At 44.9% G+C, this 14389-nt stretch overlaps 1 protein-coding gene across 2 annotated transcripts in view; it reads left to right on the plus strand.

Moving 5' to 3' along the window:
- rgs19 (regulator of G protein signaling 19) overlaps positions 1-10595 on the plus strand; it is a 169271-nt gene extending 158676 nt beyond the window's left edge. Inside the window, exons 3-5 of one of the 2 annotated variants that reach the window (XM_072514955.1) lie at positions 428-497; positions 3939-4173; positions 9244-10595. In XM_072514955.1, the coding sequence (XP_072371056.1) occupies positions 428-497; positions 3939-4173; positions 9244-9432 (494 nt within the window). In that variant the 3' untranslated portion in view covers positions 9433-10595. Of the gene's footprint in view, positions 1-422; positions 498-3938; positions 4174-9243 lie in introns of both variants that reach the window. The other variant, XM_072514954.1, reaches the window with a different exon arrangement.
- Positions 10596-14389: the final 3794 nt, after the last annotated feature.

A 14389-nucleotide genomic window follows, 5' to 3' on the forward strand; every position in this document is an offset into this window, starting at 1 on the left:
GCTAGAAACCACTACAATCCTATAAGCGCAAATAAAGGTAAGCTTGGAGCTAATAGTAGGAAACATTCCTTCACACAGGAATGATCAATGCCTGGACAGTTGTGTGACTGTTTTCTTGAAGGCACAAATTCTAGAATCATTGAAGTAATGATTAGTAATGGAAGTCATTGAAGTAATGGAAGGAATGCAAGTTTCTATGGGAAATAGAAATGACCTCATCTACATTTACATTTGGGAAACAGATGTAACTTAAGATTCTCTTTTGGTGGGGACACAAAAATGCATGAAACCCAAATTTGCAAAGTAACCTGCTGGATAAGTAAGCAATAAGTTGTAAATGAATCCTCTTTGTCAGGTGCTACCATAATGTTGACTGGCATTTAAAAAAAATTTTGCATACTAACTTCCAGTTTTCTTCTTAGGAGAGATGATGATGATCGAAATCGAAGAATATCTTACGATGTCAAATTGGAAGCCATACAGAATTGTGAAGCAAGGTAAGTTTAAATGATCGCTCTGGAGAATGAAGGGACTTGCAGGAATATCAATGTGTTCGCTACTTTTGCATTGAATACTGTTTTAAATAATGGATCTGAATTTGCTGGCAACTCATGCTAGAGTAATTACAGATTAATAGTGTGCATCATTATTAATAGCGAGCATCATTATTAATATGTGAACATTCCAGCAAGAGTCTGTTGTGCTATTACTACCTGGAACCGTTTGCGTTTTTGTTAAAAGGCACGAAGTTGATAAAATGTTGTTCTTGTCACTCAACCTGTCATGGCCATCAACGGAGGTTGCCAGTTTGCTTCATTTATGTAATTATTCACTCTTAATCAAGCCACAGTTACTCAAGAATGGAAATGCATTGGTCACCTGGTACTGATGTGACTTATTGCTTTCACTTTGCTCTCCTCTTGGGATATCAACATAGATGCCTTTAAGGCAGAAGAGTCTGACCCCTGTAGTCTAGAAATTGCCCTCAAATTTGTTTTAAATATTCTCACTTTTGCAAGTCTAATCTTGAGCTGAATACCCACGTTGCCCAATTGAGGATCCTGATGTTAATGCAGGACATTGGGGAAGCACTCACAATGCCTTTATCCTTTGTCGCGGTAACATATTCAGCATTGGGATAAGGATATGAATGAATCCTGGGGACCTAGTATAATTGATGACACCATTCCACCTCACCATAATGTGGCTTCCTAGAGAAGGTAGCAGCTGGTGGCTGGAGAATTTGGACAACACAACCTCCCTGAGCCCTCACAACTGTCCTTCGCTGAATTCCACTCAGAATGGAGCAGAAAGACAGAAACAATTTCTCTCTAGAATCAGGTGTCGTGAAGACAATGAAGGACAGGCAATACCAAACAAGAAACAATTGAACTCTTATTCAGTGTGACAACTAACTAGCATCAGTGTAAAAGCAAATAAGAACAAAACAGCCATGAACTCTCATCAGCAACGAGCAACAAATAGCATGCATTTTAACAAAATTAATATTTAATACATTTTTGGCGGCAACACTTTAGATAGAAATGTTAACAGTAGTAACAACTGTTCTACAAGGAACATGCCTTGAACACTGTCTATGAACTTAAGCAACAAAGTGGTAATACTGTATTGAGGCAGTCAATTGAAAAGTAATGGTTAGTTTTAGAGAATGCAAAAAAACCTGGAACACTTTAAATGTATTTTTTAAATATTAAACCATTTCAAACCAGCAAAAATCCCCAAATAACATTTTACAACTACAAAATAACAAGAACAATGTAAAAATAATTCAAACTCTTTTCAGAAAATTATGACTGTGCAGTTTGAAGCATGGCTGGGGGATAGCTGAGGGTGAGACTGAGAAGGAAGAGGTGAACTCTACATTTAAGGGGCCCCCTAGTCCTTTGTGCATCTGCACCTCACTCTCAGGAAGCAATTGAGCTGTTCATGCCACCTCTTGGCAGAGGTTGTGCAGATTCTCTCAATCATATCCAGCCTGCCACAAGAGTTTGACATATGGCAGCCAATGGATCTGAGATGTCACAGGTGTCCTGAATCATTCTCCGTGCACTTAGCCAAGCTGTTCCAGTACAGCTGGAACACAAGCATCTACTCAACAATGTGGAAAATTGCTCAGGTATGGCCTGTCCACAAAAAGCAAAGCACATCCAATCTGGCCAATAACTGTCCCATCAGTCCACCCTCAATCATCAGCAAAGTTTTGGAGAGTGTCGTCGGCAGTGTTGTCAGATGTACTTGTTCGGTAACAGCCTGCTCACCGATGCTCAGTTTAGGTTCTGCCAGGGACACTCAGCACCTGACCTCATTTGTGGATAAAAGAGCAAATTCCCGGGATGAGGTGAGATTGATCAAGGCAGTAATTGATCAAGTGTGACCTCAAGGAAACCTAAAAACATTGAAGTCAATCGGAATCAGGGGAAAGCTGTCCAGAGGTTCCCGCTGCCTGCCAATGGAGGGCCACCGCCCTTCACTGCAAAACAGGCGGCGGGTTGCGCGGTAAATCCTGCCAGAGTTATGGAAGGATTTACCAGAGATCCTGCGACCGGTGAGGGGCTAGCAGCCACGCTGCGTAAAACTCCCGGCTCCCATGATAAAAGCGGCTGGAGAATGGCCGGGTTCACGGCTGCGCATGCGCACAGCGATGACCTGCAGCGGTCGTGCCGTAAAACATGGCGGTGGCCGTGCGCGGATATGACCTGCCAGATAGTACCCCCCTGGCCACCCCCCCACCAGTCCCCCCCCAGCCTGCACAGAAGCCCCCCCTGGCTAACAGCACGGCTCCCGCCCGACTGCGGCGACGCTGGACAAAGTCCGCAACCACCACGCGGTGGGGTACTCGGCCCATCGTGGCGGAGCCTGCCTTGGTCTGCTTTAAAAGCCAGCTATTTAGCCCTGTGCTAAACCAGCCCCTAAGAATTATCATTCTAAAGAACAGCACAATTTTTACGGGTTAGACTGAAAAGACCCTGATCACACTGGTGTAGAAATTGTTTTGAAATTTACACCAATTTCTCCACCAATAATGCCAACAGAAACTATACCCAAATTTCCCGTTGAATTAATTTACAATGCCAAATGTTAAAACCATGTTCCGTAAGACTTTGATAATTCTGCTGCAGTTCTCACTACAAAGAATTAAAAAGATGCAAAGAAATTTGCTATCAATGCCCAGAAATCACACTGACACCAATATTAGATGATTTGGGATCATGTTGCACCGGGATTTTGGGCATAGGTCCCCGCTAAAATGTTCTTCATATAAATCCATAGAACTCACAAATCATTTGCATGATGTGAAGTTTTATAAATAGCCTTTAGAGCATGTTGGTGGTTACACTTCAAAATGACATGAATGATAAAGGAAATTCAATATTAATAATAATCTTTATTGTCACAAGTAGGCTTACATTAACACTGCAATGAAGTTACTGTGAAAAGCCCCTAGTCGCCACATTCCGGCGCCTGTTCGGGTACACAGAGGGAGAATTCAGCATGTCCAATTCACCTAACAAGCACATCTTTCGGACTTGTGGGAGGAAACCGGAGCACCCGGAGGAAACCCACGCAGACACGGGGAGAACATGCAGACACTGCACAGTCAGTGACCCACGGCTGGGAATCGAACCTGGAACCCTGGTGCTGTGAAGCAACAGTGCTAACCACTGTGCTACCATGCCGCCCATTTGGTGTAAAGCTTTCTATGAAGTTGCAGACCAACTTGTATTTTGTATTACAGTGTAAGTCAGAAATTGCAAAAACATGCTAGTTCTTAATAAACACAAACATGTGGATCTCTGCTATTGATTAATAAGATCAGGATGTTAATAAATCTGGCAGCAGCCCAGTAAAGCAGCTTATGAATAAAATTGTTATTGTGTTTGCACTCACATTGCCTTCCCTAATTATCCTATACACAGCGCAAAGCCAACAGCAGAAGAAGTGCATTCATGGGCTGAATCCTTTGACAAGCTAATGAAAACTCCTGCAGGCAGAAATATCTTCAGAGAATTCTTACGGACTGAGTATAGCGAAGAGAATATGCTATTTTGGCTCGCATGTGAGGATCTCAAAAACGAAGCAAACAAAAGTACTATTGAGGAGAAAGCACAGATGATATATGAAGACTTTATTTCAATACTTTCTCCTAAAGAGGTAAACTTTGCACAGAGCTTAAGGCTCTGTTTTGAGATGGTGTCAGTATAGTGGCTTCAGATGAACTCGTGGTGCATCTTTGATTGAAACTCTGCAAAAACACCCAAAGTAACAACAGGGACTGACAGAGGATGAACAATAATTTGGGTGCTGCTGATTGATTTTATCAAATTAACCTAGAAATTACTGGCAAAAAACATGCTAGTTTTTAAAGTAACACAAACATGTGGATCTCTACTGTTGTTGCCGTTATTAACAGATGAGTGGCGAGCACATTGATATGAGATTCCACTATTTTGCTATTTTAGGAAAGGGATGGAATCATTTGAAATAAATGAATTATGGCTTTTATTAAGTAATAGACAAAGGGGTATCATTTGAATGAACTATTGTTCAATTCATCAAAATGGCATGGATCATTTGTACGTTTATTATCTTTCTCTATCTTCAGTTTAAGTTTCTTTCCACTTCATTGCCTATTTTGCTTAATTCTTCCAAGTATAATTTTTGTATTTTGGGCATTGACCACTCCGAGCAGACTTGGGCCTTAGTTTTAGCTTAAATGGCTGCAGCTGAAAAAAAGGAGTAATATATATTTGATGCCAATGTTTTTTTCCCCATCTGTGTGGCTGTTTTCATAATGGGTGCTCGCTGTTCCGACTAGGCAATAAATGGTTCGCTCTGCTGGTTTGACAACTGTTCTTGGTTGAAACATTGTTAGCTCTACAAAGCTAAGTTGACATTCTTTTGCATTTCAGTTTATAAAAATTGAAAAACTGTAGTGCGAGGAAACCTTTTCTGATGGACTTTGTGGTAATAAAGCTTACCTTTTGCTTCAGCAATTACAGACAAGTGTCCCTCTTTCCGCTCTGGGCAGGGCAGTTGAGGACATCATACAGCCCTTTACAACATACTGGGCTGGATTCTCCGTTTGGGAGACGGGACCTAGATTCTCTGTTTCAGCGGCTATTTGTCGGCTGAAACGGAGATTTCGTGGGCATTTTACGACGCCGAAAGAACACTCCACAGGACAACCCCTGGTCAGCCCCCACCAGTCCCCCCAGCCTTTGCGGAAGCAACCCTGGCCAGCAGCATGGATCCCGGCCGAGTGTGGCGGCTGGAATTCTAATCAACTGTCACTTGAAAGACTCCCACATGTCCGATGTTGATTTACCTTCCAACAGCCGCGTCCAATCCAAATTCTTCAATTCCTATCTAATGTTAACTTAAATTGCCTTACCACAGTTTAGCACCTGAACGCGAGGGTTACCCTCATCCCTATCCAAAAGTACCCTAAAACCTATGGAATTGTGGTCACTACTTCCAAAATCTTCCCCTACTGAAATCTCAACCACTTGTCCAGGCTCATTCCCCAGGTCCAGTACTGTCCCTTCCCTGGTTGGACTATCTACATATTGCATCAAGACGCCTTTCTGGATACACCTTTCAATCTCTGCCCCATCCAAGCCCCTAGCACTAAGTGACTCCCACTCAATATAGGGGAAGTTAACATCCCCTACCACAACAACCCTGTTACTTTTGCACCTATCCAAAATCTCTCTACCTGTCTGCACCTCTATCTCTCGCTGGCAGTTGCCGGGGGGGGGCTGTAATAAATGCCCAACGTTGCGATTGCCCCCATCCTGTACCTGAGCTCTACCCAGATTGCCTCATTGCATGAACCCGCCGAGATGTCCTCCCGCAGTACAGCTATAATATTTTCCTTAACCAGTAATCCTCCAATGTTCAGCTGCTATTCCTGCCCTTCCTTTAACCACGTTTCTGTGATAGCCACAACATCATGGTTGGAAGCCTCACAGATCTTTCCTTTGTTCCCGGAGATGGGCCATCAATATGTGAATTGACCTACAGTTTCTGTCCCGTCTGGGAGCTGCCTTCCCAATACGCACACACGCTCTGTGCCTGCTTGCTTTCTTAACATTGTCCATAGTTCCCTACATTCATTGCGAGCATCCATTTTGTATTCTGGAAGTGGCCATCCCAGATGGTTACAGCGGGAAGGATTAGGGAAAACCCCAAGGCGTTCTACATTTATGTGAGAAAAATGAGGATGATCAGAGTGAGAGTAGGCCCGATCAGGGATAGTGGAGGAAACTTGTGCCTAGCGTCTGAGGAGATGGGGGAGGCCTTAAATGAATACTTTGCTTCAGTATTCACTAGAGGACCTTGTTACTCATGAGAACAGTGTGAACCAGGTTAATAGACTCAAACAGATTGATATTAAGAAGGAGGATGTGCCGGAGATTTTGAAATGCATCAGGATAGATAAGTCCCCTGGGCCTGACGCGATATACCCAAGGTTCCTACTGGAAGCGAGGGAGGAGATTGCTGCACCGTTGGCAATGATCTTTGCGCCATCACTCTCCACTGGAGTAGTACCGGATGATTGGAGGGAGACGAATGTTGTTCCCCTGTTCAAGAAAGGGAATAGGGAAATCCCTGGGAATTACAGACCCATCAGTCTTACGTCTGTGGTGAGCAAAATATTGGAAAGGATTCTGAGAGATAGGATTTATGATTATTTAGAAAAACATAGTTTGATTATAGATAGTCAGCATGGCTTTGTGAGGGGCAGGTCATGACTCACAATGAAGGTCGGGCAGTGGATGTGGTGTATATGGATTTCAGTAAGGCATTTGATAAGGTTCCCCATGGTAGGCTCATTCAGAAAGTTAGGGGGCATGGGATACAGGGAAATTTGGCTGTCTGGGTACAGAATTGGCAGGCCGAAAGAAGACAGCGAGTGGTAGTGGATGGAAAGTATTCCGCCTGGAGGTCGGTGACCAGTGGTGTCCTGCAAGGATCTGTTCTGGGACCTCTGCTCTTTGTGGTTTTTATAAATGACTTGGATAAGGAAGTGGAAGGATGGGTTAGTAAGTTTGCCGATGACACAAAGGTTGGGGGAGCTGTAGGTAGTGTTGAGGGTTGTTGCAGGTTACAGCAGGACATTGACAGGATGCAGAGCTGGGCTGAGAAGTGGCAGATGGAGTTCAACCTTGATAAACGTGAAGTGATTCATTTTGGAAGATTGAATTTGAATGCTGAATACAGGGTTAAAGGCAAGATTCTTGGAAGTGTGGAGGAACAGAGGGTTCTTGGGGTCCACGTACATAGATCCCTCAAAGTTGCCACCCAGGTTGATAGACTTGTTAAGAAGGCGTATGGTCTGTTGGCTTTCATTAACAGGGGGGTTGAGTTTAAGAGCCGCGAGGTTTTGCTGCAGCTTTATAAAACTCTAGCTAGACTACTTGGAATATTGTGTCCAGTTCTGCTCGCCTCATTATAGGAAGAATGTGGATGCTTTGGAGAGGGTACAGAGGTTTACCAGGATGCTGCCTGGACTGGAGGGCAGGTCTTATGAAGAAAGGTTGAGGGAGCTAGGGCTTTTCTCACTGGAGCGAAGAAGGCAGATAGGTGACTTGATAGAGGTGTACAAGGTAATGAGAGGCATGGGTGGAATGGATAGCCAGAGACTTTTCCCCAGGGTGGAAATGGCTGTCACGAGGGGACATAATTTTAAGGTGATTGGAGGAAGGTGTAGGGGAGATGTCAGAGGTAGGTTCTTTACACACAGAGTGGTGGGTGTGTGGATTACACTGCCAGCAGAGGTGGTGGAGTCAGAGTCATTTAAGCGACTCTTAGACGGGCAGTAAATTGAAGGGGTGTAGATTAGGTTAATCTTAGATTAGGATAAATGGTCGGCACAACATCGTGGGCTGAAGGGCCTGTACTGTGCTGTACTGTTCTATGTTCTATCTGTGCCCCTTACTATAGCGTCCCCTATAACTATCGCTCTCATGCACTTTGCCCTCCCCTGCTGAGCAACAGAGCCAGTTGTGGTGCCACTGTTCTGGCTGCTGTTATTTCCCGATAGGCTATCCCCTCCAACAGTATCCAAAATGGTTTCACTGTTAGAGAGGGAGACAGCCATAGGGGATTCCTGCGCTGACTGCCTGCCCTTTCTAGTGGTCACCAAACTGTCTGCCTGCGCCTTGGGTGTGAGCACGTCTATACAACTCCTTGGTATGATGCTTTTCGCCACCTGCATGCTCCCAAGTGCATCCAACTGCTGCTCCAACTGAACCACGCAGTCTGAGGAGCTGCCATTGGTTACACCCTGCAGACGTAGTCGACCAGAATGCTGGAAGCGTCACAGATCTCCCACATCTCACAGTTAGAGCACTGCACCCCGCTTTGTGACATTTAAGCACGAGTTAATTAATTTAAAATATATACTTAAATTGTTATTAGATTAACTTACAATTAACTGGTCCCGGCGCTAGATTTTTACTGTAAAATTAAATGCTAAATACTAATCTCTACCCTCAGGTTTAGTTACTCCTCTACCGAGTTAATTAATTAGTTTTAATTAGTTTTTTCAATGTTTTTTTTTCCAAATTTAACAGATTCCTGACAGCTTTACTGTGACGTCACTTCTCAGTTTTTTCCCCCCACAATTTGAAAACACATAGAGAGACAAAGACACAAAGTAACACTTACCTTCCCAGACTGCACTCTGAATTTCTCCTGCTCAGCTCCATTGCCGATATGAAGGACTTATCTGCCTTACCTGCAACTCACCAATCAGCTCTCTCCCTTGTAGTCACCTGCAGCAGGGCAAGGCCACTCACTGGAAATTTGAGTGTAACAACTCAAGGGATAAAAGCATCTCCTCCCACCAGCTTCGAATTCCCACCTAGATTCAAATTCCCAGCTTCCAAACTCACTCTTGGATGTGTCTCACTCTGGATGTGTCTACTGGCTCATTGGGAGTGCTAGAGTACCAGAATAGTCATTCATCATGGATAGTAGTGGAGGATGCTACACGGAAGACTGAGGGAGATCTTCAGTCTCCTCCATCAGACTTGCAGAAGCAATTAGAAGGAAATGCTTCACAGGATGAATTTGGGGATAATGTGAAAATGTCATTAAACTTGCAGTAAATGTGGATAATAAAAGTACTGCATTGAGAAAAGCTAATGTTTGTTAGAAATTAAATAGACAATGTGTATATCATTTTAACTTAGATATATTTTGTTTTATATCCAGGTTAGCCTTGATTCACGGGTCCGTGATGTCATCAACAAAAAAATGGCCGAACCATCAAGTCAAACATTTGACGATGCACAGCTTCAGATTTATACCTTAATGCACAGAGACTCCTATCCAAGGTTCCTGAACTCTTCTATTTACAAGTCATTGTTTCAGAGGTCATCCAGCACTTCTTCAGAATCCTAGATATTTAATTATACGTTACAGGAAAAAAAAAATTTGTATACAGGCATCAAATTGTCTACTGAAGGTACAGGGTCATTACCAAGAGAAAAAATTAAACTCAGGTTTATTTTACTACTGATTTCCTGTTGCCTAATAAAATGCAAGAAGCACTAAAGGACTGGATATTAACAGCTTCAGATTAACCTGTGCAAAACTCTAGTGATGGCTTAAGTAATGATATTGATTTTAGTCTGTATATTTTTGGAAGCGTTAGTAAATAAGCCTAGTGCAGGGGGAACATTTTTGCATAACCCTTACATGCATCAGGTTACCAACCACATGAAAATTAGATCTGAAAACACACTGCTCTGTTCCAATTTCAGACCAGATTTGTTTGAGCTGATTTACATTGAAAATAAAGGGATATTACTTAATCTTTATATTAGAGCACAATACATTGCTTCAAAGAAGGCACAAAGGAGAATGTTTAAAAATGTCATGAGTGCAGTTCTGCATTTTAAAAAAATACCAATGTTGCTGCTATGGTTCCACCAGTTGTCACAAAATCATTCTGTCCTAAATTTATACGGTCAAGAGCACTGTAACAATGCTATTTTCCATTTCATTTTGTGTCTTTAAACATGCAAATTAAAATTCTGAATTCAACGGCGATGGCACAATAACACCAAAGCTCCAATTGCTCTAAGCCAATATAATAAATGATCTGAATGTTGCAGAAAATGCTTTCATGAGATGACAGCCAGGTAAGCGTGAATTCTTGTTGAAAGGAAACTTAAGATGTCCATGTGAGTTATATTGTCAATCTGACTGCAGAACAAATGTGTAAGACAAATTAAATTCCACCCCTTAATTTTTCTGAATGATCGATAGTTTAATATGCTGCACATCTTAATTGGTAGCAACTTGCACGAGGAAACTACGGATAGCTGTCCGTTACAGCTAATGATGGTATATATTTGTGGAATTTTCTTCTTAGCACAGGTAACCAATAAATAAAGGGCTTTAAATATATTGAGGCTTACCAACGAGATGAAAAATAACTCAACAAATATACGGAAACAAAAAAATGTCCTCACAATACGTTTTTGAAATTCATTGATAATGTTTTACAAGCACAGTTAGAGAATTTGTTAAAATTTAAATAAATAATATTGCTAATCTGATGGCGCTTCTTGTCTTTTACTTAAAATTGAAAATATCTTAATGGGGAACCTGTTTTTAAAACATCCTAATTTCTTGACATAAATCAGTCTCAAAGCAGTACTTTGCCCATTGCTCTAACTTGTATGTTATCGTAAAAAAAATTGGTTAAAACCTGTGCTTCTAAATGCACCAGAATTGGAGGGTTGGATCACATATGCCAGGTTAATTACTGCTCCTTTTGCATGTGATTCCTGCTCATCACTTTAACCAATTCTTTTATGCTTAAGAGGTGCCTGGAAACCTCATAAATATATGCAAATTAGCTTGTCATTAGGACCCTGATGCAATTCAGAGAAGTTACAGTGCAGAAGGAGGCCATATGGCCCATCGAGTCTGCACCCTTGGAAAGAACGCCCCACTTAAGCCCACACCTCCACCCTATCCCCGTAACCCCACCTAACCTTTTTGGACACTAAGGGCAATTGATCATGGCCAATCTACCTAACATGCATATCTTTGGACTGTGTGAGGAAACTGGAGCACCCGGAGGAAACCCAGGCAGACACGGGGAGAATGTGCAGACTCCGCACAGACAGTGACCCAAGCCGGGAATCGAACATGGGACCCTGGAGCTGTGAAGCAACTGTGCTACCGGCTGCCCCATGTGGGGACAGTGTAAAAACACAAGTACAATCAAGGCTCTGGCAATTGCACACCTGCAGCTTTCAGGTCAGAGGTGTCCGTCTCCTATTGTACCTTTTTGGTTTTCCAAAGTGGTTTGCCTCAGAGATGACTTTTTCCGACATTTATTCTGCTTCCGCACCTGCAAAAAGCATGCAGCTGATGATGGGCATCATTCTTGGAATTTTAAACTAGTTGTATAAACAGAAACAACATAGTAGGCTTTCCAAGCATAAGGAGCAGCTGTTGTGATGGAAGAGGTGATGGAAGGCCATGGCCAGCTGATAGATTGTCCATGCCTGTATTGAACGATGGAGTAGGTTCAAGAGGATAAATTACCTACTTCTGCTCCTAGTTCGTATGCTCTAAGAAAGAACTATTCTGTCTAATTCCACCTTCCAGCTCTTGGTCTGTCACCCTGTAGGTAACAGCACTTCAAGCATAAATCTGGTGTTCTTGATTAATAAAGGGATTTCTTGATTAATAGGGGGAGGTTATGGAGAGAAGGCAGGAAAATGGGGATGAGGAACAATCAGCCATGATCAAATAGTGGAGCAGATTCGATGGGCCATATGCCTAATTCTGCTCCTCTTATGCTCTTATCTGCTGCCTTGTTCTTCCAGTTACCAGAGATCAAAGGTGCTTTCAAAGAGCCATGGTGAGTTGTTGCAGTGCATTTTGTAGATGGTACACACAGCTGCTACTGTGCATACTGGTGGAGGGAGTCAATGATTAAGGTGGTTGCTGGGGTGCCAATCAAGAGGCTGTTTTGTCCCAGATGGTGTTAAGCTTCCAGTGTTGTTGGAGCGACAGTCATCCACGAAAGAATTCCATCACACTCCTGACTTGCGCCTTGTAGATGGTGGACAGGCTTTGGGGAGTCAGGAGGTCAGTTACTCCACAGAATTTCCAAAATCAGATCTGGGGCAGGATTCTCCGTCCAGCAACGGCAGAATCACGAAATTCGATTGGGCAGAGAATCGTGCGAGGCGAAAATCATGGCCTGTGCCGGGCGCCTGACAGAATGCCATGCCCTGGTGCCTCGACAGTGGCGTCAATGCATTCTACTCCGCACATACAATAAATGCCATTTGCATATTATTAATGGGCCTGACCAGGTATTCTCTGGGGCCGCCGCCTCTGCCAGGCAGAATTACCGACGGCGAGTATCACTTGTGGTTTTAAAAATCTGGAAACAGGCGCCGTGGCTGATGAGGGAGAGAGTGGAGGTAGGACGTGCAGAGGTATGACCATAGGCTGGCGGTCCTGCCGCTGGCAGTGCTGGGGAGAGTAGGTGTCTGCCAGGGCCTGGGGGCAGCGACAGGGGGTGACCAGGGGATGGACCGTGGGGTCAGAGTGACCAGGATGGCAGCATAGTCAAAGACCCCTCCCACCCGGCTTACTCACTCTTCCAACTTCTTCCACCGGGCAAGAGATACAGAAGTCTGAGAACATGCACGAACAGACTCAAAAACAGCTTCTTCCCCGCTGTCACCAGACTCCTAAATGACCCTCTTATGGACTGACCTGAATAATAGTACTCTCCTGTATGCTTCACCTGATGCCGGTGTCTATGTAGTTACATTGTGGACCTTGTGTTGTCCTATCAGGTTTTATTTTTAAATTTTATTTTCATGTACTAAATGATCTGTTTGAGCTGCTCACAGAAAAATACTTTACACTGTACCTCGGTACACGTGACAATAAATAAATTCAATCCAAATCCATTGTCGCGGCCTGCAAGGCAGCCATCCTACTGCGCACCCAACTGCCCACCGTCGCACTTGGCTGCGCATAGTGCCACCACCTATATGGGTGCCCCCACCCCACCACCCTTGCACTCCACCCCACCACCCATGCACACCACGCCTCCCTCTACCCCACCAAAGCCCCCCACCATACCAGCATCCCTCCCCCTCCCCCCAATGCCCCTCCCCACCCCCTCTGCCCCAACTCCTCTCCACCCCTGCACCGACTCCCTGAAAGGGCATCCACCTAGGGTCAGGCCTTCACGGTATCCCTGTAACCCAGTAACCCCACCTAACATTTTGGACACTAAGGGCCAATGTAGCATGACCAATCCACCTAACCTCCGCATCATTGGTCTGTGGGAGGAAACCGGAGCACCCGGAGGAAACCCATGCAGACACGAGGAGAAGGTGCAAATTCCACAGTCACACGAGCACGGAATTAAACCCAGGTCCTAGCGCTGTGATGCAGCAGTGCTCAGCACTGTGCCATGGTGCCACCCCAACACACTGTGCCAGGTGTTTATTGTGGAACAGTAAACGCTGCTGTTCATGTTTGTGCCCTAGCCCTTAATGCTGTATACTGCACCCGTGCCAACTTAACTGGTGTGTACCTTCCTGGCCTAGTGGGCTTTCATGCTACGTCTAGGTGGGTCCCCAACCGGTACATCAGGATTGGAGGCAGCCTACTGCGGTTCCCGCCCTGTGACAAGAGTCCCATTGGTTGACCATCCTCTGGAGTGACCGGCCCTGGATGGGCACGGCAGTCGTTTGCGTGTCCCAGGTGGCATGGTGCCACCCTGTTCTGCCCACTGCCCATCAGATGCACCAGGGATGAAGGGGGGGGGGGGGTTTGAGGTGCTGTGGTGTTCCAGCACCTCCCCTGTGGGGATTACCGGCACGGGCCCCATGATCTCCTTCTCCCTCGGGGTGCCTAATGGCCCCCGGGCTACTCCTTGGGATGGGGGTGTGACTGGAGCTAATACCTGAGTCTCCCCTGCCACCTGGCGCTGCCAGTCCTTGAGGCCCGCTCCTGTCTTGATCAATGATCATGGTCAAGGAGCACAGGGAGTGGGCCACATCCCTCTGGGACTGTGCCACATTAGCCAGTGACTGGGGCAAGTCCCTCTGGGGCTGGGTCAGGTCGGCCAGTGCCCGGGCAATGCCACCAGCACCCTCAGCTATGACTCGCTGTGACTGGGCCAAGCTCTGGAGCGCCGCTGCAATGTCCAGGTGACCCTAGGTGGGATGCCCTTTCGGTGCAGACTCGATGGACCCATGTTATATGGCTACCTGTTACAGGCAACCCTGTCCTGTGCCTCGGCCACCACCCATACAGAGTGCCCCAGATCTTGGACATCCTGGCCCATGGCTGATACCTTCAC

The sequence above is a fragment of the Scyliorhinus torazame genome, chromosome 8, assembly GCF_047496885.1.
Source record: "Scyliorhinus torazame isolate Kashiwa2021f chromosome 8, sScyTor2.1, whole genome shotgun sequence".
In the NCBI taxonomy this organism is placed as follows: Eukaryota; Metazoa; Chordata; class Chondrichthyes; order Carcharhiniformes; family Scyliorhinidae; genus Scyliorhinus; species Scyliorhinus torazame.